This window comes from Tauraco erythrolophus, chromosome 5 (assembly GCF_009769465.1).
Source record: "Tauraco erythrolophus isolate bTauEry1 chromosome 5, bTauEry1.pri, whole genome shotgun sequence".
NCBI classification, from domain to species: Eukaryota; Metazoa; Chordata; class Aves; order Musophagiformes; family Musophagidae; genus Tauraco; species Tauraco erythrolophus.
Genome location: NC_141469.1, coordinates 82,242,570 through 82,264,375, shown reverse-complemented (window position 1 = coordinate 82,264,375; position 21,806 = coordinate 82,242,570). Strand labels below are relative to the sequence as shown.

General features: G+C 50.1%; 2 protein-coding genes and 2 pseudogenes across 2 annotated transcripts; 2 read left to right on the top strand and 2 right to left on the bottom strand.

Moving 5' to 3' along the window:
• The first annotated feature begins 112 nt into the window (after nucleotides 1-112).
• LOC147528767 (uncharacterized) lies at nucleotides 113-1,306 on the top strand. The gene has a single exon (XM_086612520.1). It carries the CDS (start codon nucleotides 113-115, stop codon nucleotides 1,304-1,306), a length of 1,194 nt encoding a protein of 397 aa, XP_086468646.1.
• A 6,615-nt stretch (nucleotides 1,307-7,921) lies between these two features.
• Nucleotides 7,922-8,940, bottom strand: LOC147528766 (E3 ubiquitin-protein ligase Topors-like). Its single transcript, XM_086611335.1, is given in 3 exon segments — nucleotides 7,922-8,716; nucleotides 8,718-8,765; nucleotides 8,767-8,940. Coding segments are annotated over 3 exon segments (1,017 nt in total).
• Nucleotides 8,941-14,661: 5,721 nt separating this feature from the next.
• On the top strand, nucleotides 14,662-15,860 carry LOC147528765 (E3 ubiquitin-protein ligase Topors-like; annotated as a pseudogene).
• A 1,485-nt stretch (nucleotides 15,861-17,345) lies between these two features.
• LOC147528764 (E3 ubiquitin-protein ligase Topors-like) lies at nucleotides 17,346-18,363 on the bottom strand (annotated as a pseudogene).
• Between the last annotated feature and the right edge of the window lie 3,443 nt (nucleotides 18,364-21,806).

Here is a 21,806-nt window from a genome sequence, read left to right as displayed (position 1 = left end):
CCATGGCCTCTCTCCATTTTGCAGTGCATCACACCCTTTGGCAGCACCAGAACCAGCGAGGATAGGCGGCTCCTCACCCTCAGCTCTTCCCAACCCTCCGTCGAGCACAAACATGGCGACTGAGACAGAATGGATCTGCCCCATTTGCCGTGACGCTCGAGATGATGTTGCTTATGCGCTGCCCTGTGTCCACCAGTTCTGCCTGCGCTGTATTCTTCGTTGGACATTGACGAAACCAGAGTGCCCTCTCTGCAGAAGACAGATAGAGAATGTCAGGTTACCTTTAGGAGAAGGTGACAATCCAGACAATGTCATCCTCACAGTCTGTGAAGAGTTGCCAGATGACAGAAGCCAGGAAGACAGAGCTCCCGGCCAGCCGGCTGAAAACAGCCCCCAGGCCCCGGTGGCATCCCCTCCATCCCTTCCACAGGGGATGCTGTCCCCAGCTGAGCAGAGGGCTGCGAGGACAGATGCCGGGTCTGCCGTGGGTGGCCTCCTGCCCGAGGTCTGGGCAGAACTTTTCCAAAGTGAACAGCATCTCCTTGATCCCGTGCTGCCTTGGCTGCGCCAGGAGCTGGAGGCAATATATGGGGCACGGTGGTGGGTGGTGAATGCTGCAGAGCAAATCATCCTGCACTGCCTGTGCCTCTATGGTCCGGATGAGGAACTCATGTTCCAGAGGCTGCAGGTTGACCTCGAGGAACATGCAGCACCATTGGTGCGTGGTGTCATTGACATCATTGTGCGCCGGTGCAGCCAGGAGGCCCAGAGGCTGCTGCGCTCCCACGCTGACCGGGAGGAAAATGAGAGCCGTGCAGCCGGCTCCAGCTCCAGCAGCTCCAGCAGCTCCAGCAGCTCCTGGGTAGGGACTCCTACCCCCAACTTGGCCTCCTCCAGAAGCCCTTCAAGTGCCGATGTTGAGGAGGACGTTGGCATGTCGGAGGCTGCCCTCCGAAGGGGTCCTGAACGCCCCCCATCTGTGCCCATCCCTGCAGAGCAGGAGCAGCTCCAGGAGCCGGGGGAGGCGGTGGCAGGACCCTCTGCCCAGGGCTGCAGCCACAGACCCTCTGCTCCCGGCCGGGACAGGAACTGCTCACGCAGGAGACCCCGACGCCCCCCAAAGCGAAGGGCCCCCGGCCCCTGGGACTCTCCCCGGCCCTGCAAGAGGCCATCCCACCAGGAGAATTCTCCCCGTCGGGACAGGGACCGCTCACCCGAGGGGCCCCGGCGCCCCCCAAAGCGGAGGGCCCCCAGCCCCCAGGACTCTCCCCCGTCCTGCAAGAGACCACACCACCAGCAGCACTAGCAGGGCTCCAACTTCCATTAATTAAAAAAAAAAAAGTAATAACTTCTGATTTCCCTGACACAGTCTCCCAGTGCTGCTTTCTCTCCCTTCTCCTGCTGCCTTTCCATGCCCCCCGCGCCCCATCATCGACCAAGGGCCCACGAAGCCCCAGGGCCCTGTGGGCAGCAGCTCCTCATGGCAGGTAATCCTGCTGCAGCCACAGCCATGGAAGGGCTTCTGAAGAGCAGGAAGAAGTTACTAAATGTTGTTGAAGAGGAAGGAAGGAAGGAGGGGAGGGAGGAAGGGAGTTAGGAAGGGAGTACCAATGTCTTGCACATCATCTTTTTGTGTCTGATGTTTCTCCAAAATCCCCGACACAGAGCATTACAAACACCGAGCAGGTTAGTGTATGGAATTCACAGCGGTGACTGTGGGGCAGGGATTGGGGTTCAGGGACCCAGGAGGGTTTCCTTTTTGAGGGACCTGGGCATTTCTTCCTCCCCTCCTTGGACAGCCAGCGACTATGGCACCTCTCCCTCTTGTGGTGCAAGACACCCTTTGGCAGCACGGCACCAGTGAGGGAGGGTGGCTCCTCGTCCTCAGCTCTTCCCAACCCACTGCGGAGTACAAACATGGCGACAGAGACAGAGAGGAGCTGCCCCATCTGCCATGATGCTTGAAATGATGTCACTTGTGCGCTGCCCTGTGGCCACCACTTCTGCCTGGGCTGCATCCTGCATTGGGCAAAGATGAAACCAGAGTGCCCTCTCTGCAGAAGACCAATTGAGAGTGGAAGTACTGGAAGCAAAGGATGTATTCATAAGTTCAACACTTTAGTTGCTGATGGTGAATATCCTACAAAAATATCCCACCCATGATGTTCTCCATCTTTCTTCACTCGTTCCAGGACGTGGAGTATTTCTTCAGCGTCGTGATGGACAGTTATCAGAGTTTTCATCCATTTTCTCGGGCTTGCTTCAGCAACTGTCTTAAGTCTCCATGTTGCACCAGTCTTTTCAGCAACGCTGACTTCATTCCAATAGGGGGAGGCAGCAGGTCATGATACAATGTATAGTTAAATTTCAGTAATTGATAAGATGTGATGGGAGCTAAATAAGTACGACTGCAGCTGCACACGGTGATCCGAACGAAGGAACAGCAAGCATTTGTTTGAACATTTCACACCTAGAAGCAGGAATTCCAATCACATCGCGCTTTTGAAGTAACTTGCAAGCTCAAAAGACTCGTGTACACTGACAGTTGCTGATGTGGAGAGAGACAGCAGGGAAAATGGGCAGCTTCAGCTTCCTAAGTACCCAGAGATGGTTAAAACGCCTTCCAAAGTCACACCACACTCTAATGTAGCACATACGCTATTCCCAGCCTTTCACTCCAAAAAATGTCGGAAAACATGCTGCAATTTGCTGTTAGTATTTCTTTTTCTTATTCTGATTGCGACTAGGATATGACTCTCTCTTCTGGAATTAGAAGAATTTACAGGTTTTTCTATGCAATCACTGAACAAAGACATGGCACTGGAAGAATTCTTCTGCTGGCAAAGACATGCTCCCAAAATCATTACTATTGAAATAAATAATCCAAATGTGCAGTAAGTTCGAGGAAAATTAGTTCATCAGTTCACTCAAACTGGAACTTCCTGATTCAGACAACCGCGGGCATCAGTAGAAGGAGCAAGGAAGCGAAGAGAAATCAAGCAAAGAGTTTTCCTACGGCTATACATATTGTCTCCTTGTTCTTTATACATGGAAAGTAACTAGAAGGGAGTCAGAAATATAAGGAAGGAGAGGATAGTCAATTATTAGAATATTTCTTATCACAGCCAAATAAGATGAACATTGATTTCCTCAAGAGTAGCAGTATCATTCTAAGATCATTTCTAGGAATTCACTTCCTATCACGAGTTGCCTCCAAAGAAGCACAGAAACCCACTCAAAATTGTTTTAATAAATTCATTGTGTAAAGGCCACAGTACCTTTTTGCATTTTTACTACTTCTGTTAATGGTATGACTAAGAAACTTATAAAGGAATTTTTGAGTGATTTCCCAAATGTGTGTTTCACCCACAAGTATCACATTTTTAATTTACTGCTTGCAGCAAGTGCCTGATGCTACAGCCTTAGCAACTTGCATGGAGTTAAGTGAACACAGTGTGATAAATGTGAGTAGTTCATACTTTCAAAATTTCTAGAGTTGAACAAATGTCTTGATATGACACCGGTTTTTAAATTATCCTGAGGGTTGGGACATATCTATGAGAAAAACTTGATAGCAACTTCCTGAATTCTTAGGAACTACTTGTTCTCAAGATCCTCAAGTGAGTTAAGCATGTAGAATATTAAAACACAACTTTGCATCAATTTCAGACTGAATATTGTTTTTAAAGGATCATAACATCAATCGAGAGAAAGCATTCAAGATTTCCAAAGGATTTAAATCGATTCAAATTGAGGCATTAATAGACAACTTTGCGTGTATCTTCTTGCACGGTTTTAAGAGCACACTGTAGCAGAGGTTGTGGAAAAGGAGGGTGTTCCTGGGCCCCACACGTTCGACAACAAATTTCGGTATCTCACCATAAATGCACGCTGTCGTAAAGCTGAAATACTCAGTCAAGAACTGAGTGGCAGACGCATACGTATTCTGTACCTCTGGGCCTCTGAGGGAAAGAGAAGAAACTTCAGGCAGGACACCTTTCCCCATGTGAAGGCTTCTTTGAGGAAACATGGGACCCCTGCCAAAAACAACACTGGGACAACCGACCCCAAAGTAGAGTGCCAACTCAAGCTCCCATTTTTCAGCAAAACACGTCAGGTAGCTGTATTTGTTCTCCCAAGCTTTTTTGGAGATCACTTCAGTTCTTTGGTCATAAATGAGGGCTTGCAGGGCTGATCACGTACAGCATCTGGTTGTAGGAAAGAATGAGCATCTTGGTAGTTACACGCTGCAGAAGGGGAGCCAAAAAGGCAGGATTTCATTGCTTCAGCTGAATCTTCAGACGAGGCAAAGCTAAAAGCTGAAGTCAGACTGGAACTGCAGAAGAAAAGTATTAAGGCAGGAATTGTCAGAAGAGTCTTTGGGAGATGGAAACACAAGTTCCCAATTCAATGGGAACAGATTACATAAATTCACTTCATTTTTAAAAATCTCACCTTGAAGTTTTAGAATAAATTGGGCAAGACTGTGGACATTTAAAGGTCTCAAACAGGACTTGTTTCTAGCATCCAGAGAAGCAACAGAGAATACTCCTAGGCAGAAAATGGAGAAACACAGAAAAGATAGCTATAAAATTTGTTCTGAAAGAAATCTGCATTTCTTTAGAAACATTTGCTTAGAATATATTTACCTGTCACCACACTGTGTTATTACTGTAAGCATTTAGAAAATGGATAGAGTTCTAACTACCAATTCAGGAGAAGCTGAGTCTTCCCAAACTAATAAAAGGCTGCCTTCCAAATAAAAAGTGACAAGGCTTTCCCAGGATCACACACAAATCCCTATGGCTGAACCCTGGCCCCTCTCTCAACACTGCTCTTCCCAAAAACTCCCCTAGACTGCGAGTATACCCTCTAATCCCATGACAGTCCTGAATCATGTAGCAAGGGGGGAAAGTAAAGAAAATGACTGGCTGTGTAAGCCAGAGAGAATTTCGACCACTACAGTGAAACAAGTCTTTTACTTTGTTTCCAGCCAAATGGGGATCACAATCGGTTTTAATTCCGGTTTAGATTGAAGCTAATCAGTCCCAAGACACATCTAGAATTAAAAAATTCTGTTTTTAAAAAGAGAATTGTTGACTGTCAAGAGAATGGAAACGTAGATAATATACGTTTCGACAAATTTTTAAAAGGTGTATTTTGAAGAAACTATGATCACCATTAATCAGTTAAAATAATTAACTCCCTCTCTAGAAAAGTACACAACAGAATATGCAGCATATGCAAGTATAATTTTTCTGTCTTGCTACCTTCATTTGCATTAAAACTGTCCCCTTGGGTGTGATTTCTAAAGTAATACTTCAGGTAGCTTTTACTTACCCGCACAACCCACTCCAGTAGGATTCAGCTGGAAGTCTGGAGAGCAATTACACTCCTGTCTTCCAGGAGTATTTACACAAAGACCATTAACACAATTAATGGATCGGCACGTTCATCGAAATCTAAAAGAGGACGGTTACATTTATAAATCTGCTCACTAGACAAAAAAGAGTAGTGATTTTACTTTAAAGAAAAACTGGGCAAGACAATTTCAAATGCAAGTGAATTTCAGCTGAACTGAACAAAAGAACTACTAGTAATTCATCGAACATTTAGGAAAAACGTTTGTACAGCTGCCTATTGAAGAAGTCATTCTTTTTGTTCCGTTTTAAACCAACTCCAAAGCATGCCATCCTACACATTGCTTGTTTAGTGAGGAAAAATAGACTCTCATTGAGAGAGAATAAAATGCATGTTTTGTGAACTCACCTTGAAATGATCTTGGTGCGATTACAGAAAAAAGGTAAGTCTTGACATATCTCTGAACAGAAGAGACACACCTCTACGCTTCCCCCAGTTCAATCTAGTTCACAGCCATCGTCACAGGTCCAATGAAACACTCCTGGGAGATTATTGCAGGTGCCAAACACACGTATGCTTGGAAGGAGCATTCATCAATATCTGAAGGAATCTATTAAGAACAGAAAGTTCCATATCGTTAATATTAATATTACAATAGTGTGTCGTACTACTAAAAGCAAATGAAGACATATGGATGTTAAAAAAAAAAAAAGATTAAAAAAGCAACACTGAGTAATCACTTCCAGTTTTGCATAGAATGCTTTAGCTAGGAATTTGTGAGGCATTCTCCGTTGAGCTGCTGGTTACTTGTTACCTGTTTCGCCTCTTTGTACAAACAGATGGGAAGGGGTAACTTTGAGGGGGACAGAGAGATAAACTTTTAAGGGAAAATGACATTTAAGACAAATGCCTAATACCCAACAGTCCCGAGTAAATTTAAACTGGAAATTAAAGGAAGGTTCTAAGTACCTGGAGTACAGCCATGGAATGATGTCTAAATCAGGACATGAACATAACTTGTGTTCAGATGAAGCTTTATAGGGGTATGAAAAGAGTGTATCATTGAGAAGCTAACGTACTGACATCTCAAGGGACTTCTGAAGAAAATGGATGAATTACTTGTATGACAATTATTGTACTAAATCCAGGCTTTGGATTTTGTCCCTTGATTGCAGGAATCAGCAAAGTGGTCACATTATCATAGTACAAATTAATATGTCAACTTTAAAAATAAAGAAAAAAAAGATAACCTCTGTTAAGTATTCAGCAGCACAACTTAATCTATGGAATGTTTCAGACCTCTGTCAGAATCACAGTAATATACCAATACACTAGGTGTTTTTCCAAAACTCTTCCATTTATTTTACAGAGCATCGTTGTGGACCAATTGAAAAACCAACTTAAAAAGCTTGGAGCCTCAGCTAAGAAGAGTCTTTAAGGTGCAGTTCTCTTATACTAAACGAAAAACAAGACATGAGCACACAACAGGGAATAGAAACTACATCGGACTAGAAAGATAACACTTCCTGTTACATTTTGGATCATCTGGTACAATCTACAGGCAGCAAAAGTTCTGTTTTGAAGCTCGCCGTACAGTTTAATTGACAGGAAAAGATCCCAATGTTTATCTGATGGAGGCAGAGAGGCAGAGAAGACAACTGGAGAAAAGTATAATGCAAGCAAACAAAGGAATGAGTCTAATCCGACTTCAGATTAACCTGGAGGGGACGCTGTTTTGTGTAAACAAAAAGGAATCGCCTCTAAAAGAGATGCAAACATTACGATTTAGCTGAGCTTATAAATGGTGCTTTTCCAGCATCTGGATGATAAGTAAATAAATAGTTTCTTACCAACTTTTTTATTTTCTCTCTTGATTGGTGTCCTGGATTCAGTTCGATCCTTTCTCCCTCTATGTGTCAGTCATGGGAAGGCTGCACAAGGAATCTGGATACAGTCATTTGAATCAAGCAGATGTTCTCTTGGAGCTCCACACTCGTAGTGTTTCCCTGGTGAGTGCACACCTCGACACACAGCTGAAGACTCCGTTCTGTCTCCTGGATGTCCCAGGTCTGCTTCCCAGCTCCAGAACTTGGGCTCCAGTTCTTTGGCTCCCCAGCTCCAGAACTTCGGCTCCAGTTCTTCGGCTCCCCAGCTCCAGAACTTGGTGTTCCCCTGCTTGAAGTTCTTGGTGCTCCTGCCTTGGCAGGGTACGGCCCCAGGGGGATGTAGAGCGCAGCACCGAGTTGTGACTCTGTGCAGGAGGAGGGATTTGTGCGCTGGCAGTGTAGGATGGTAGGAGAGCAGAGCCCCGGGACGGGAAGGGGGGCAGAGGGTGCGGTGAGGAGGAGGCCAGGCCTGGGGTGATGAGTGGTGGGGCACGGGCTGGGCCTGGAGACCCCCTGGCTGGAAACATCTGCCCCGGGAGCAGCTGCAGGTGCTTTCAGGAGATGTGGCTTTCCCTGATGGATCTTGAGCACCGAGAGCCTTGATATGGATTTGTGGGGCCAGCACGTGCCCCAGCTGCTGGTCCGGTCTGCTGTGGCAGCCCTTGGGGCTGGTTTTAGTGTGGCCGATGAGGTGGCCTCTTAGGGGGCTGGGAGGAGTCCTGGCAGCTGCCGGCTCTCCTCTTTGGGGCTCGCCGGGATGCCCCAGGGGAGCGGTCCCTGCCTGAGCTGCGAATGGAGGGACCTGCCACAGCCTCCACTGGATCTTCCTGCCGCTCTTCCTGCTCCCCACGGGTGGGAACGGGGGCGTTGGGGGCGCTGCCGGGACCCCCTCGAAGAGCAGCGGTGGCGGTGCTGCTGCGCTCCTCCTCGTCGGCTGCGGCCATGCTGCTGGAGGGGGCTGGACCGCGGGCAGGAGAGCCCCTTCGGGAGGTGGCGGGACGAGGGGCAGCCGCGGGGATGGCTTCCCGCTCCTGGGCAGCAGGAGCATCCTCCAGCCCCAGCAGGCGGTGGGCCTCCGCGCTGCAGCGCTGCACAGCGGCATCGATGAGCTGGTGCACGAATGCCGCCGCGCGGTCCTGGAGGCTCACCTGCAGCAGCCGCACCAGCACCTCCTCATGCAGCCCGAAGAGGCCCAGCACAGCCATGATGAGGTCTTCCATCACGGCTGCTGTCGAAGGCTCCGCAGCAAATACCAGCCCCAGCTGCTCGTGCAGCCAGGGCTGGAAGCGTTGGAGCAGAGCCGGGTGGTCATCAAAAAGAGATGCCCACGTGTGCGGCTGGAGGCCACCCGGCGGAGCCCTGGGCCCCGACTCCTCCACCAGCGGCTGGGCTTCTGCAGGGCGAGGGGGGCTGCCAGGGGCTGGGTGCCCGAAGTGCTCCTGCTGCCCGGCGGCGGCCGGCTGACGCCGACCCCGCTGATGGTCTGACGACGACCTCCTCAAAGTCATCATCTGCCCTGCACCAAGTGCACGATGGATTGCACTCTCCTCTTGCAGAGGGGGCACTGGGGCTTACTCTGAGCCCACCGCAGGATGCACTGGTAACAGAAGCGGTGGAGGCATGGCACCACAGAGGCAGCGTCCTCAAAGCTGTCCAGGCACACTGGACAGCGGTCCTCCACCTCTGCGGCCATGATCTCCACGCTCCCTGCGGTGGGCTGGAGGGAGCTGGGGCTGGTGAATTGCTCCCTCTCACTGGTGCTGCAGCAGGCGGCTGTCACTCTGGAAGAAGAAGAGAGGCCACAATTGTTGGCTGGCCTGGGGAGGGGTGGAAGAAATGCCCAGGTCCCTCCAGAAGGAAACCCTCCCAGCTCCCACCCCAGGTCCAGGTGTCCCCGCACAGCTCACCTCTGCTGCTGCGAGCGCGCCTCCTGGGTGCCCCGGCTGCCTGCAGCTGGCAGGGCCGGGGAAAAGCCTTTGATCGCTTGGCGTTTGGAATGGAGAGTTGCACGAAGCAACTCCCCAACAAGGACACAACCACCACTGCTCGCTCAGCACTCCAGCCTCGCAAGGTGCTCAGCTGGAATGCAGGTGCCAACCAGCTGAGTGGGACTGGATGCCAGGCGATGGGTGCCTGGTTCTAGTCGCTAGGTGACAGCGGAACCCATCAGAACCCGACTCTGGCCAGGGCACTCATCTCCAGGCACATGATGGAAGAGGGTGCACTTGTTAACAACTCAGGCCTCCCTGCGAGGTTGCAGGACAAAGTCCCACAGACTGTCCCCACACTCCAGCACTGCTGGTCAGCCCTCTGGGCTCCCCTGCTTCCTCCCACGGGCAGTCCCAGGCAGCACTGGGCTCACTCTGGCAGGTCTTCTCCTGTCTTCCAGCCCTAGACAGAAAGCACAAGGCTGATCCCCTCTGCTCAACATCCATCAGGCTTCATCCGGGCACTATGGCTCCCAGAGACAGGTTGCCAACCTGAGGGGCTCAGGGGAGGCAAAGGAGGGTCTGTGGGGCTCGGATTTGCTCAGCATGGAGCAGAGAAGGTGTCGGGGCACCTCACAGCACACTTGGTTCCCATGGGGAAGGCATCAAGGAGATGGGGACAGGCTTTTCCCAGCACTGGAAGGTTAGAAGGTGAGAGACAGAGGCAACTCCTGAGACTAGAGAGGTTCAGACTGGAGATAAGCAACCAAAATCAAAATATTTCTGAGGACCGTGAAGCACAGGACTGGGTTGTCCAGAGAGCAGGTGGGATCCCTGAGCCTGCAGGCCAGCCTCTGAGACCTGAGAGGCAACACCCAGAGCATCCAGGACTATATTCATTGACCATATATCTATATGGATATATAGATATATGTCTATCCTCATTGTTCATCATGTAACATCCTTTGCCCTGAGCCACTGGTTGAACCAGAGACCTCCTCAGTCTTCTCCTAGGAGGAGTGGTTCAGTGGTTTGGTTATTGGTATGACCAAGTATGAAATGGAACACCTGAGCATGGTGCCTCAGGACTGGCAGAAAAAAGGCTGTGAGAACGGCAGGTGTTGATGACACTCGCACTCACACTTCATCCAGATCACATCTATGTGCAGCTTCTCAGGACACTCAGGCAGGGACAATCCTGGAGATGTGAAGAGGCCTCCAAAGGTTGTGTGTCTTGTCCTCTGTCTCACCTCTGAAAATTTTGCCCAGACTAGGTGGGAATACACATTTACCTGCTTGCAAAGATGTGGATATGACAGCATGCACGTGAATGGCCGTAAACAATTTTCAGTTGGAAATAAAAATCTCCCTCCCCTCCTTGCTTGGAGCTTTGCAGCCTTACTGAGATTTGCTGATACCGTTTGCAGCAGAGGTTTCGGGCTGGACAGACTCTGCCTGCAGAGCAGGGGTGCCACACGATCGAAACAATAAAAGGATAAGATTATTTGTCATATTGCTTGGCCCTCTCCTTTCTTACATGGGAGAGGCCAAAGAAGGACCAGATAATTCCATGACCACTCTTTTTTCCTCCCATCGGACCCTAATAATCAAAGCAAACTATCTCCAACAAGCAATGCGTTCTTGCCAAGATCAGAGGAATGCCTCAGGAAGGAATGCTGCATGAAAGCAGAGTAGCTCAGAAAAGGTGATACACAGAAGGGAAGGTCTGAGGTCATGGTGGCTTTGGTGGCCCTGTGAGCTGAGAGGAAAAGGGACACAAGCCTCCTGAGTGTTTTTTGCCCCCTCCTTAATCACTGAAACCCCTCTGAAGTACTGTTGTCATTGGAACTGGGCTTACAATTTGTTCCCAGCGGAGTTAGCAACTCATTTCCCATTCCTTCTCAATCCTTCAGGATCTCTACCCAGAAGCACAGGTTCTCTGCAAGGAGTGGGCTTCCATCCTAAGTCACCGCTGCTTGAGCGTGCCTCTGTGGGGCAGCTCCCTGAAACCAGAGAGGAACAGTATTAAAAGCAACACTTGGTCGCTCAGCATTTCCCCTGATGCCACGTGAGGACAGACAGTTTTTCATGGCACGTGTAAACATACAGAAGAAAACACAACAGAGATGTAAAAGGCAAATTAATTCTTTATCTTGATAGTCTTGATAGACTCCTAAATGACCGCGCCAAGCATCTTTCCTGAGGCTGTGCTTTTTCCCCATATTGGAAGGGATGCTCCTCCACAATCCCTCTGAGAGGACTAACTCGCCTCAGTCCCCAAAAGCCTTCAAAGGGCAAGACTGCTTCCGTTCAGCAGGAAACAAGGCTCATCTGTGGTGAGCTCCATATTCCACTAACTCTTGCATTTGAAGCAGGCAAAGGGATTTCAATCCATTTAGTTGACAGCATGTCTGGTATTGTCCGTGATATATATCCATGGTATACTTGTTATTTTCCATGGAGTAATGTTACTAATGGGCTATGTAGGAGATATCCCAACGAAGCTCAGCTCTGATTCAAGAGCAGCTATTAAGATCATCTCCCTGCACTGATCGGTGTAACAGTAGTACACATTGTAAGGATTTCACTTTGGTTTAGGCATACTGAAATTAAAGGCTTTAAACACTGTGCATTATGTGTCCAAGAATTCAATGGATGGTTCGGAAAAGTGTTTTTCTACAAAGTTCAGAGGCCTGTTGAGAAACTGTTGAGTTTGGCCTTAAAATACTATAGTTGGGGTGGGTTTTTTTGTTTTGATTTGTCTTCTCTAAGCTCTTCATACCAATCGATAAATTTAGGGAAGACATTTTAAGCTGAATCTTGATTCTTAACTATCAGTTTTCGGTCTCTCAGCTAACAAACGTCACATCTTCTCAGGTTTTGTATGTCATTTTTGGTTGATGACTTAAAAGTCCTGGAAGAGAAAAAATCCCTTGTTTTACATCTAATCAAATTCAATTCCGTTAGATAGATGTCTTAGAAGTGTCATACGTTATTAGCTTTGTACATGGGCTGGGAGATAATTTGGAAAAATGTTCATTGATCCAGAAGTAGATAACTTGTGGCCATTTAAAAAAATATTTTTCTAAAACCTCTTTAAAAAAAGAAGTTGATTGACTGTGTTATCAGGTTAGTTCTTTTAAACCGATCTGTGTCCCAGTGCATTGTTCCTCAGTAAACTAGTTTACTTTGTTCATAAACAATAGACACTTGATGAAATAATAAGCCTTTGGGAGTAACAAAGGGAAGAAGCACATACACTTCCACATCAGCCTTTCACGCTCCCTTTGGAGCATTATTACAACCGTGTAACAAGGACGAATATCGGATTTCACTTGGGAAATGCTGACAGGGGCTGTACTTATTGTGGCAGCAATGGCACCATTATGACCTGTCCTCATCAACACTTGTATAAAGACATGCAGGCAATCAAAGTTGATGCCAGGGAGTGATGCATATGAGCCGGTAAATTCTAAGTAATACTTTTTTAACCCTCTCCTCCCAACTGGGAATGACTGCATGAGTTACGTGAGCATTGAGGATAGAAATTGTAAGTATTGTTTTCACTGTAAAGAAAACAGTAAGAGACAGGAACATGCATGGACATTATAGAGGGCACCAATTCAAACAGATGCCAGAAAGCGTGATTTGTACCGAAATAATAAATGTTGAGCAATTCAGCACATAAGGCTGATGGTATCAACATACCTAAGTTTCTAGTAGAAACAATTAGATTAAACACTTGGTATGCTGGGATATGTGACTATCTAGTAAAATGCAGTTCTGAAGGAAGGTATTTTATTTGTTTTGGTTTGTTTATAACTTCTGCTTCCCTTTCTTCCACACATTCTTGGGAACTTCATGAAAGGTTTTTAGACGAGATGGACATGTGGGCTATAGAATAGATTGATTTGTTCAGTTAATGTGTAAAGTAGAAAAAAAAAATGTTATAGTGTAAGATGTTCAATCATAGTGTTTAAAGTTATTTGCTACATTTTAGGTTCACCTTTCCATGAACGTTCAGAATTCTTCCTTCGAGTTGAGCATACTAAGCCCAACACTGAAACAGGACACATAGTGCTTGTCATATGGCAAGTCTATTTGCTATCTACTCTCTACTGAAATGGTATTTTCGTCATGGGTGGTGTTCCTCCAGCTAAGCATGGCAAGTGCGTTGTTCCAACCCTCTGGAATTGACTAAGTGAAAAATTCTCAGGATTTGTTCTGAGAGCCGGATTTTTCTAATGTCTTGTATATAAAAAGGGTAATGCATAATGAGATTGGTCAGTTTAATGACAAATTTTGTATTAACAGGTAATGAAGGTGATAATTTCTCCTAAAGATCGTTCATTAGTCTTGCAGCAAGTTTTGATGCTGCAGCTGTTGAAGCCTCTGTGAGCGTCCAGCTTGAGGAAGGAAACAGGTGTCACATGGTTATGGGTGAAATTCTCACCTCCTGAAATCCCACAGAGTTTTGCGGAGTCAGGTTTTAGCCAACCACTCTGGAAAATTCCCCCAGTGACCTTTACGCCAGGGATAAGAGATCTCTTGTGTACATTTTCGGAAAAGTGCTGTCACTCAAAAGTGAGGGGCAGACAGTGAACTTCCTCCCGCCTCGCTTTCTCTCCTTTCTTCTGGTGACTTCCCTTCCAAGTGGCCACCCATGTGCCCACCTTAGCAGGCAAAGAGCCTTTCTCTTTCTCCAGGTGAAGTTTCTTTTTGACATGGAGTCTGGTGCGCAGTCTGATGTAAGAGCTTCATCGGTCTCCAACCACCAGGTTACTGAGAAAATCAAAGTCATGGTACACGTGAACGATTCAGTAAAACAACTTGATGCTGTTTGAAACGCTCCTCACTTTCTTTGGAAACATACAGAAGTGCTGAGGGGGGAGTGCTGTGGAGGCAGTCGGCCCACTGTGACGTCACCGTAAGGTGGAGGGTGATGTCATCTGGACAGGGGACTGTGACGTCACCCAGCAACGGACTGTAACCTGGCATCCCTCGCTGCCCACCCCGGGCGCCGGCAGAGCGTGGGCCCAGTCTGGCTCGTGCCTGGCCTCCTGGCAGACGTGCCTGTGAGGTCTGGAGCGTGGAGCGAGGCTTCCCCTGGTGCTGCTGGTGCTCTGGGGGCTGCTGTCTGCAGCTCTCCGTGCCCATTCCAGAGCCATCCTCTGTGTTTCCCAGCTCTGCCTGGTTCAGGCAGCCGGGCACCGCAGTGCGAGCTTGCAAGAGAGCAGGTGAGCTGTGCGGGGCAACGTCCCCTGGGGTGGCCATGGGGCAGGGAGTGGGTATTGGGGAGATGGGAGGGTGTAATTTTCAAAGGACCTCGGCGTTTCTTTCTCCCCGTCCTTCCTCTCCCTGCGACAGCAAGTGACCATGGCCTCTCTCCATTTTGCAGTGCATCACACCCTTTGGCAGCGCCAGAGCCAGCGAGGATAGGCGGCTCCTCACCCTCAGCTCTTCCCAACCCTCCGTCGAGCACAAACATGGCGACTGAGACAGAATGGATCTGCCCCATTTGCCGTGACGCTCGAGATGATGTCGCTTATGCGCTGCCCTGTGGCCACCAGTTCTGCGTGCGCTGCATCCTTCGTTGGGCATTGACGAAACAAGAATGCCCTCTCTGCAGAAGACAGATAGAGAATATCAGGTTTCCTTTAGGAGAAGGTGACAATCCAGACAATGTCATCCTCACAGTCTGTGAAGAGTTGCCAGATGACAGAAGCCAGGAAGACAGAGCTCCCGGCCACCCGGCCGAAAACAGCCCCCAGCCCCCGGTGGCATCCCCTCCATCCTTTCCACAGGGGATGCTGTCCCCAGCTGAGCAGAGGGCTGCGAGGACAGATGCCGGGTCTGCCGTGGGTGGCCTCCTGCCCGAGGTCTGGGCAGGACTTTTCCAAAGTGAACAGCGTCTCCTCGATCCCGTGCTGCCTTGGCTGCGCCAGGAGCTGGAGGCAATATATGGGGCACGGTGGTGGGTGGTGAATGCTGCAGAGCACATCATCCTGCACTGCCTGTGCCTCTATGGTCCCGATGAGGAACTCATTGTCCAGAGGCTGCAGGTCGAGCTCGAGGAACATGCAGCACCACTGGTGCGTGGTGTCATTGACATCATTGCGCGCCGGTGCAGCCAGGAGCCCAGAGGCTGCTGCGCTCCCCCACTGACCAGGAGGAAGATGAGAGCCGTGCAGCCGGCTCCAGCTCCAGCAGCTCCTGGGTGGGGACTCCTACCCCCAACTTGGCCTCCTCCAGAAGCCCTTCAAGTGCCGAAGTTGAGGAGGACGTTGGCATGTCGGAGGCTGCCCTCCGAAGGGGTCCTGAAACGCCCCCCATCTGTGCCCATCCTGCAGAGCAGGAGCAGCTCCAGGAGCCGGGGGAGGCGGCGGCAGGACCCTCTGCTCCCGGCCGGGACAGGAACTGCTCACGCAGGAGGCCCCAGCGCCCCGCAAAGCGAAGGGCCCCCGGCCCCCCGGACTCTCCCCGGCCCTGCAAGAGGCCATCCCACAGGAGAATTCTCCCCGCCGGGACAGGGACCGCTCACACCCGAGGGGCCCCGGCGTCCCCCAAAGCGGAGGGCCCCCAGCCCCCAGGACTCTCCCCCGTCCTGCAAGAGACCACACCACCCGCAGCACTAGCAGGGCTCCAACTTCCATTAATTGAAAAAAAAAAAAGTAATAGCTTCTGATTTCTGCCATGCCAGGTTATGGACAGAATTTTAGAGGACTATGCTTTGGGAATCTGCTTTAATGTCTCATCAAGAATTTTAAATTCTTAAGACGTTATGAGGTTTCCATCATTAAATATGAAAAAAGGTAAAAAGCTTTAGAGCCTCAGCTAAGAAGACTTTCTCTAAGATGCATTTCTCTTATACTAAACGAAAAAACAAGACATGAGCACACAACAGGGAATAGAAACTACATCGGACTAGAAAGATAACACTTCCTGTTACATTTCGGATCATCTGGTACAATCTACAGGCAGCAAAAGTTCTGATTTGAAGCTCGCCGTACAGTTTAATTGACAGGAAAAGATCCCAATGTTTATCTGATGGAGGCAGAGAGGCAGAGAAGACAACTGGAGAAAAGTATAATGCAAGCAAACAAAGGAATGAGTCTAATCCGACTTCAGATTAACCTGGAGGGGACGTTGTTTTGTGTAAACAAAAAGGAATCGCCTCTAAAAGAGATGCAAACATTATGATTTAGCTGAGCTTAGAAATGGTGCTTTTTCCAGCATCTGGATGAGAAGTAAATAAATAGTTTCTTAACAACTTTTTTATTTTCTCTCTTGATTGGTGTCCTGGATTCAGTTTGATCCTTTCTCCCTCTGTGTGTCAGTCATGGAAGGCTGCACAAGGAATCTGGATACGGTCATTTGAATCAAGCAGATGTTCTCTTGGAGCTCCACACTCGTAGTGTTTCCCTGGTGAGTGCACACCTCGACACACAGCTGAAGACTCCGTTCTGTCTCCTGGATGTCCCAGGTCTGCACCCCAGCTCCAGAACTTGGGCTCCAGTTCTTTGGCTTCCCAGCTCCAGAACTTCGGCTCCAGTTCTTCGGCTCCCCAGCTCCAGAACTTCGGCTCCAGTTCTTTGGCTCCCCAGCTCCAGAACTTGGGCTCCAGTTCTTTGGCTTCCCAGCTCCAGAACTTGGGCTCCAGTTCTTCGGCTCCCCAGCTCCAGAACTTCGGCTCCAGATCTTTGGCTCCCCAGCTCCACAACTTTGGCTCCAGTTCTTTGGTTCCCCAGCTCCAGAACTTGGCGCTCCCCTGCTTGAAGTTCTTGGTGCTCCTGCCTTGGCAGGGTACGGCCCCAGGGGGATGCAGAGCGCAGCACCGAGTTGTGACTCTGTGCAGGAGGAGGGATTTGTGCGCTGGCAGTGTAGGATGGTAGGAGAGCAGAGCCCTGGGACGGGAAGGGGGGCAGAGGGTGCGGTGAGGAGGAGGCCAGGCCTGGGGTGATGAGCGGTGGGGCACGGGCTGGGCCTGGAGACCCCCTGGCTGGAAACATCTGCTCCAGGAGCAGCTGCAGGTGCTTTCAGGAGATGTGGTTTCCCTGATGGATCTTGAGCACCGAGAGCCTTGAGATGGATTTGTGGGGCCAGCACGTGCCCCAGCTGCTGGTCCGGTCTGCTGTGGCAGCTTTTGGGGCTGGTTTTAATGTGGCCGGTTTTAGTGTGGCCGACGAGGTGGCCTCTTAGGGGGCTGGGAGGAGTCCTGGCAGCTGCCGGCTCTCCTCTTCGGGGCTCGCCGGGATGCCCCAGGGGAGCGGTCCCTGCCTGAGCTGCGAATGGAGGGACCTGCCACAGCCTCCACTGGATCTTCCTGCCGCTCTTCCTGCTCCCCATGGGTGGGAACAGGGGCGTTGGGGGGGCTGCCGGGACCCCCTCGAAGAGCAGCGGTGGCGGTGCTGCTGCGCTCCTCCTCGTCGGCTGCGGCCGCGCTGCTGGAGGGGGCTGGACCACGGGCAGGAGAGCCCCTTTGGGAGGTGGCGGGACGAGGGGCAGCCACAGGGATGGCTTCCCGCTCCCGGGCAGCAGGAGCATCCTCCAGCCCCAGCAGGCGGTGGGCCTCCGCGCTGCAGCGCTGCACAGCGACACCGATGAGCTGGTGCACGAATGCCGCCGCGCGGTCCTGGAGGCTCACCTGCAGCAGCCGCACCAGCACCTCCTCGTGCAGCCCGAAGAGGCCCAGCACAGCCATGATGAGGTCTTCCATCACGGCTGCTGTCGAAGGCTCCGCAGCAAATACCAGCCCCAGCTGCTCGTGCAGCCAGGGCTGGAAGCGTTGGAGCAGAGCCGGGTGGTCATCAAAAAGAGATGCCCACGTGTGCGGCTGGAGGCCACCCGGCAGAGCCCTGGGCCCCGACTCCTCCACCAGCGGCTGGGCTTCTGCAGGGCGAGGGGGGCTGCCAGGGGCTGGGTGCCTGAGTGCTCCTGCTGCCCGGCGGCGGCCGGCTGACGCCGACCCCGCTGATGGTCTGACGACGACCTCCTCAAAGGTCATCATCTGCCTGCACCAAGTGCACGATGGATTGCACTCTCCTCTTGCAGAGGGGGCACTGGGGCTTACTCTGAGCCCACCGCAGGATGCACTGGTAACAGAAGCGGTGGAGGCATGGCACCACAGAGGCAGCGTCCTCAAAGCTGTCCAGGCACACTGGACAGCGGTCCTCCACCTCTGCGGCCATGATCTCCACGCTCCCTGCGGTGGGCTGGAGGGAGCTGGGGATGGTGAATTGCTCCCTCTCACTGGCGCTGCAGCAGCGGCTGTCACTCTGGAAGAAGAAGAGAGGCCACAATTGTTGGCTGGCCTGGGGAGGGGTGGAAGAAATGCCCAGGTCCCTCCAGAAGGAAACCCTCCCAGCTCCCACCCCAGGGCCAGGTGTCCCCGCACAGCTCACCTCTGCTGCTGCGAGCGCGCCTCCTGGGTGCCCCGGCTGCCTGCAGCTGGCAGGGCCGGGGAAAAGCCTTTGATCGCTTGGCGTTTGGAATGGAGAGTTGCACGAAGCAACTCCCCAACAAGGACACAACCACCACTGCTCGCTCAGCACTCCAGCCTCGCAAGGTGCTCAGCTGGAATGCAGGTGCCAACCAGCTGAGTGGGACTGGATGCCAGGCGATGGGTGCCTGGTTCTAGTCGCTAGGTGACAGCGGAACCCATCAGAACCCGACTCTGGCCAGGGCACTCATCTCCAGGCACATGATGGAAGAGGGTGCACTTGTTAACAACTCAGGCCTCCCTGCGAGGTTGCAGGACAAAGTCCCACAGACTGTCCCCACACTCCAGCACTGCTGGTCAGCCTCTGGGCTCCCCTGCTTCCTCCCACGGGCAGTCCCAGGCAGCACTGGGCTCACTCTGGCAGGTCTTCTCCTGTCTTCCAGCCCTAGACAGAAAGCACAAGGGTGATCCCCTCTGCTCAACATCCATCAGGCTTCATCCGGGCACTATGGCTCCCAGAGACAGGTTGCCAAACCTGAGGGGCTCAGGGGAGGCAAAGGAGGGTCTGTGGGGCTCGGATTCGCTCAGCATGGAGCAGAGAAGGTGTCGGGGCACCTCACAGCACACTTGGTTCCCATGGGGAAGGCATCAAGGAGATGGGGACAGGCTTTTCCCAGCACTGGAAGGTTAGAAGGTGAGAGACAGAGGCAACTCCTGAGACTAGAGAGGTTCAGACTGGAGATAAGCAACCAAAATCAAAATATTTCTGAGGACCGTGAAGCACAGGACTGGGTTGTCCAGAGAGGAGGTGGGATCCCTGAGCCTGCAGGCCAGCCTCTGAGACCTGAGAGGCAACAACCCAGAGCATCCAGGACTATATTCATTGACCATGTATCTATATGGATATATAGATATATGTCTATCCTCATTGTTCATCATGTAACATCCTTTGCCCTGAGCCACTGGTTGAACCAGAGACCTCCTCAGTCTTCTCCTAGGAGGAGTGGTTCAGTGGTTTGGTTATTGGTATGACCAAGTATGAAATGGAACACCTGAGCATGGTGCCTCAGGACTGGCAGAAAAAAGGCTGTGAGAACGGCAGGTGTTGATGACACTCGCACTCACACTTCATCCAGATCACATCTATGTGCAACTTCTCAGGACACTCAGGCAGGGACAATCCTGGAGATGTGAAGAGGCCTCCAAAGGTTGTGTGTCTTGTCCTCTGTCTCACCTCTGAAAATTTTGCCCAGACTAGGTGGGAATACACATTTAGCTGCTTGCAAAGAGGTGGATATGACAGCATGCACGTGAATGGCCGTAAACAATTTCAGTTGGAAATAAAAATCTCCCTCCCCTCCTTGCTTGGAGCTTTGCAGCCTTACTGAGATTTGCTGATACCGTTTGCAGCAGAGGTTTCGGGCTGGACAGACTCTGCCTGCAGAGCAGGGGTGCCACACGATCGAAACAATAAAAGGATAAGATTATTTGTCATATTGCTTGGCCCTTCTCCTTTCTTACATGGGAGAGGCCAAAGAAGGACCAGATAATTCCCATGACCACTCTTTTTTCCTCCCATCGGACCCTAATAATCAAAGCAAACCATCTCCAACAAGCAATGCATTCTTGCCAAGATCAGAGGAATGCCTCAGGAAGGAATGCTGCATGAAAGCAGAGTAGCTCAGAAAAGGTGATACACAGAAGGGAAGGTCTGAGGTCATGGTGGCTTTGGTGGCCCTGTGAGCTGAGAGGAAAAGGGACACAAGCCTCCTGAGTGTTTTTTTGCCCCCTCCTTAATCCACTGAAACCCCTCTGAAGTAGTGTTGTCATTGGAACTGGGCTTACAATTTGTTCCCAGCGGAGTTAGCAACTCATTTCCCATTCCTTCTCAATCCTTCAGTTCTCTACCTGGAAGCACAGGTTTCTCTGCAAGGAGTGGGCTTCCATCCTAAGTCACCGCTGCTTGAGCGTGCCTCGCGGGGCAGCTCCTGAAACCAGAGAGGAACAGTATTAAAAGCAACACTTGGTCGCTCAGCATTTCCCCTGATGCCACGTTGAGGACAGACAGTTTTTCATGGCACAGTGTAAACATACAGAAGAAAACACAACAGAGATGTAAAAGGCAAATTAATTCTTTATCTTGATAGTCTTGATAGACTCCTAAATGACCGCGCCAAGCATCTTTCCTGAGGCTGTGCTTTTTCCCCATATTGGAAGGGATGCTCCTCCACAATCCCTCTGAGAGGACTAACTCGCCTCAGTCCCCAAAAGCCTTCAAAGGGCAAGACTGCTTCCGTTCAGCAGGAAACAAGGCTCATCTGTGGTGAGCTCCATATTCCACTAACTCTTGCATTTGAAGCAGGCAAAGGGATTTCAATCCATTTAGTTGACAGCATGTCTGGTATTTTCCGTGGATATATATATCCATGGTATACTTGTTATTTTCCATGGAGTAATGTTAATAATGGGCTATGTTAGGAGATATCCCAACGAAGCTCAGCTCTGATTCAAGAGCAGCTATTTAAGATCATCTCCCTGCACTTGATCGGTGTAACAGCAGTACACATTGTAAGGATTTCACTTCGTTTTAGGCATACTGAAATCAAAGGCTTAAAACACTGTGCATTATGTGTCCAAGAATTCAATGGATGGTTCGGAAAAGTGTTTTTCTACAAAGTTCAGAGGCCTGTTGAGAAACTGTTAGGTTTGGCCTTAAAATACTATAGTTGGGGTGGGGTTTTTTTGTTTTGATTTGTCTTCTCTAAGCTCTTCATACCAATCGATAAATTTAGGGAAGACATTTTAAGCTGAATCTTGATTCTTAACTAGCAGTTTTCGGTCTCTCAGCTAACAAACGTCACATCTTCTCAGGTTTTTGTATGTCATTTTTGGTTGATGACTTAAAAGTCCTGGAAGAGAAAAATCCCTTGTTTTACATCTAATCAAATTCAATTCCTTTGGATAGATGTCTTAGAAGTGTCACACGTTATTAGCTTTGTACATGGCTGGGAGATAATTTGGAAAAATGTTCGTTGATCCAGAAATAGACAACTTGTGGCCATTTAAAAAAATATTTTTCTAAAACCTCTTTTAAAAAAGAAGTTTGATCGACTGTGTTATCCAGGTTAGTTTCTTTTAAACCGATCTGTGTCCCAGTGCATTGTTCCTCAGTAAACTAGTTTACTTTTGTTC

Coding starts and splice junctions, on each gene's coding strand:
- LOC147528767 (XM_086612520.1), top strand. CDS start 113: ATGGCGACTGAGACAGAATGGATCTGCCCCATTTGCCGTGACGCTCGA.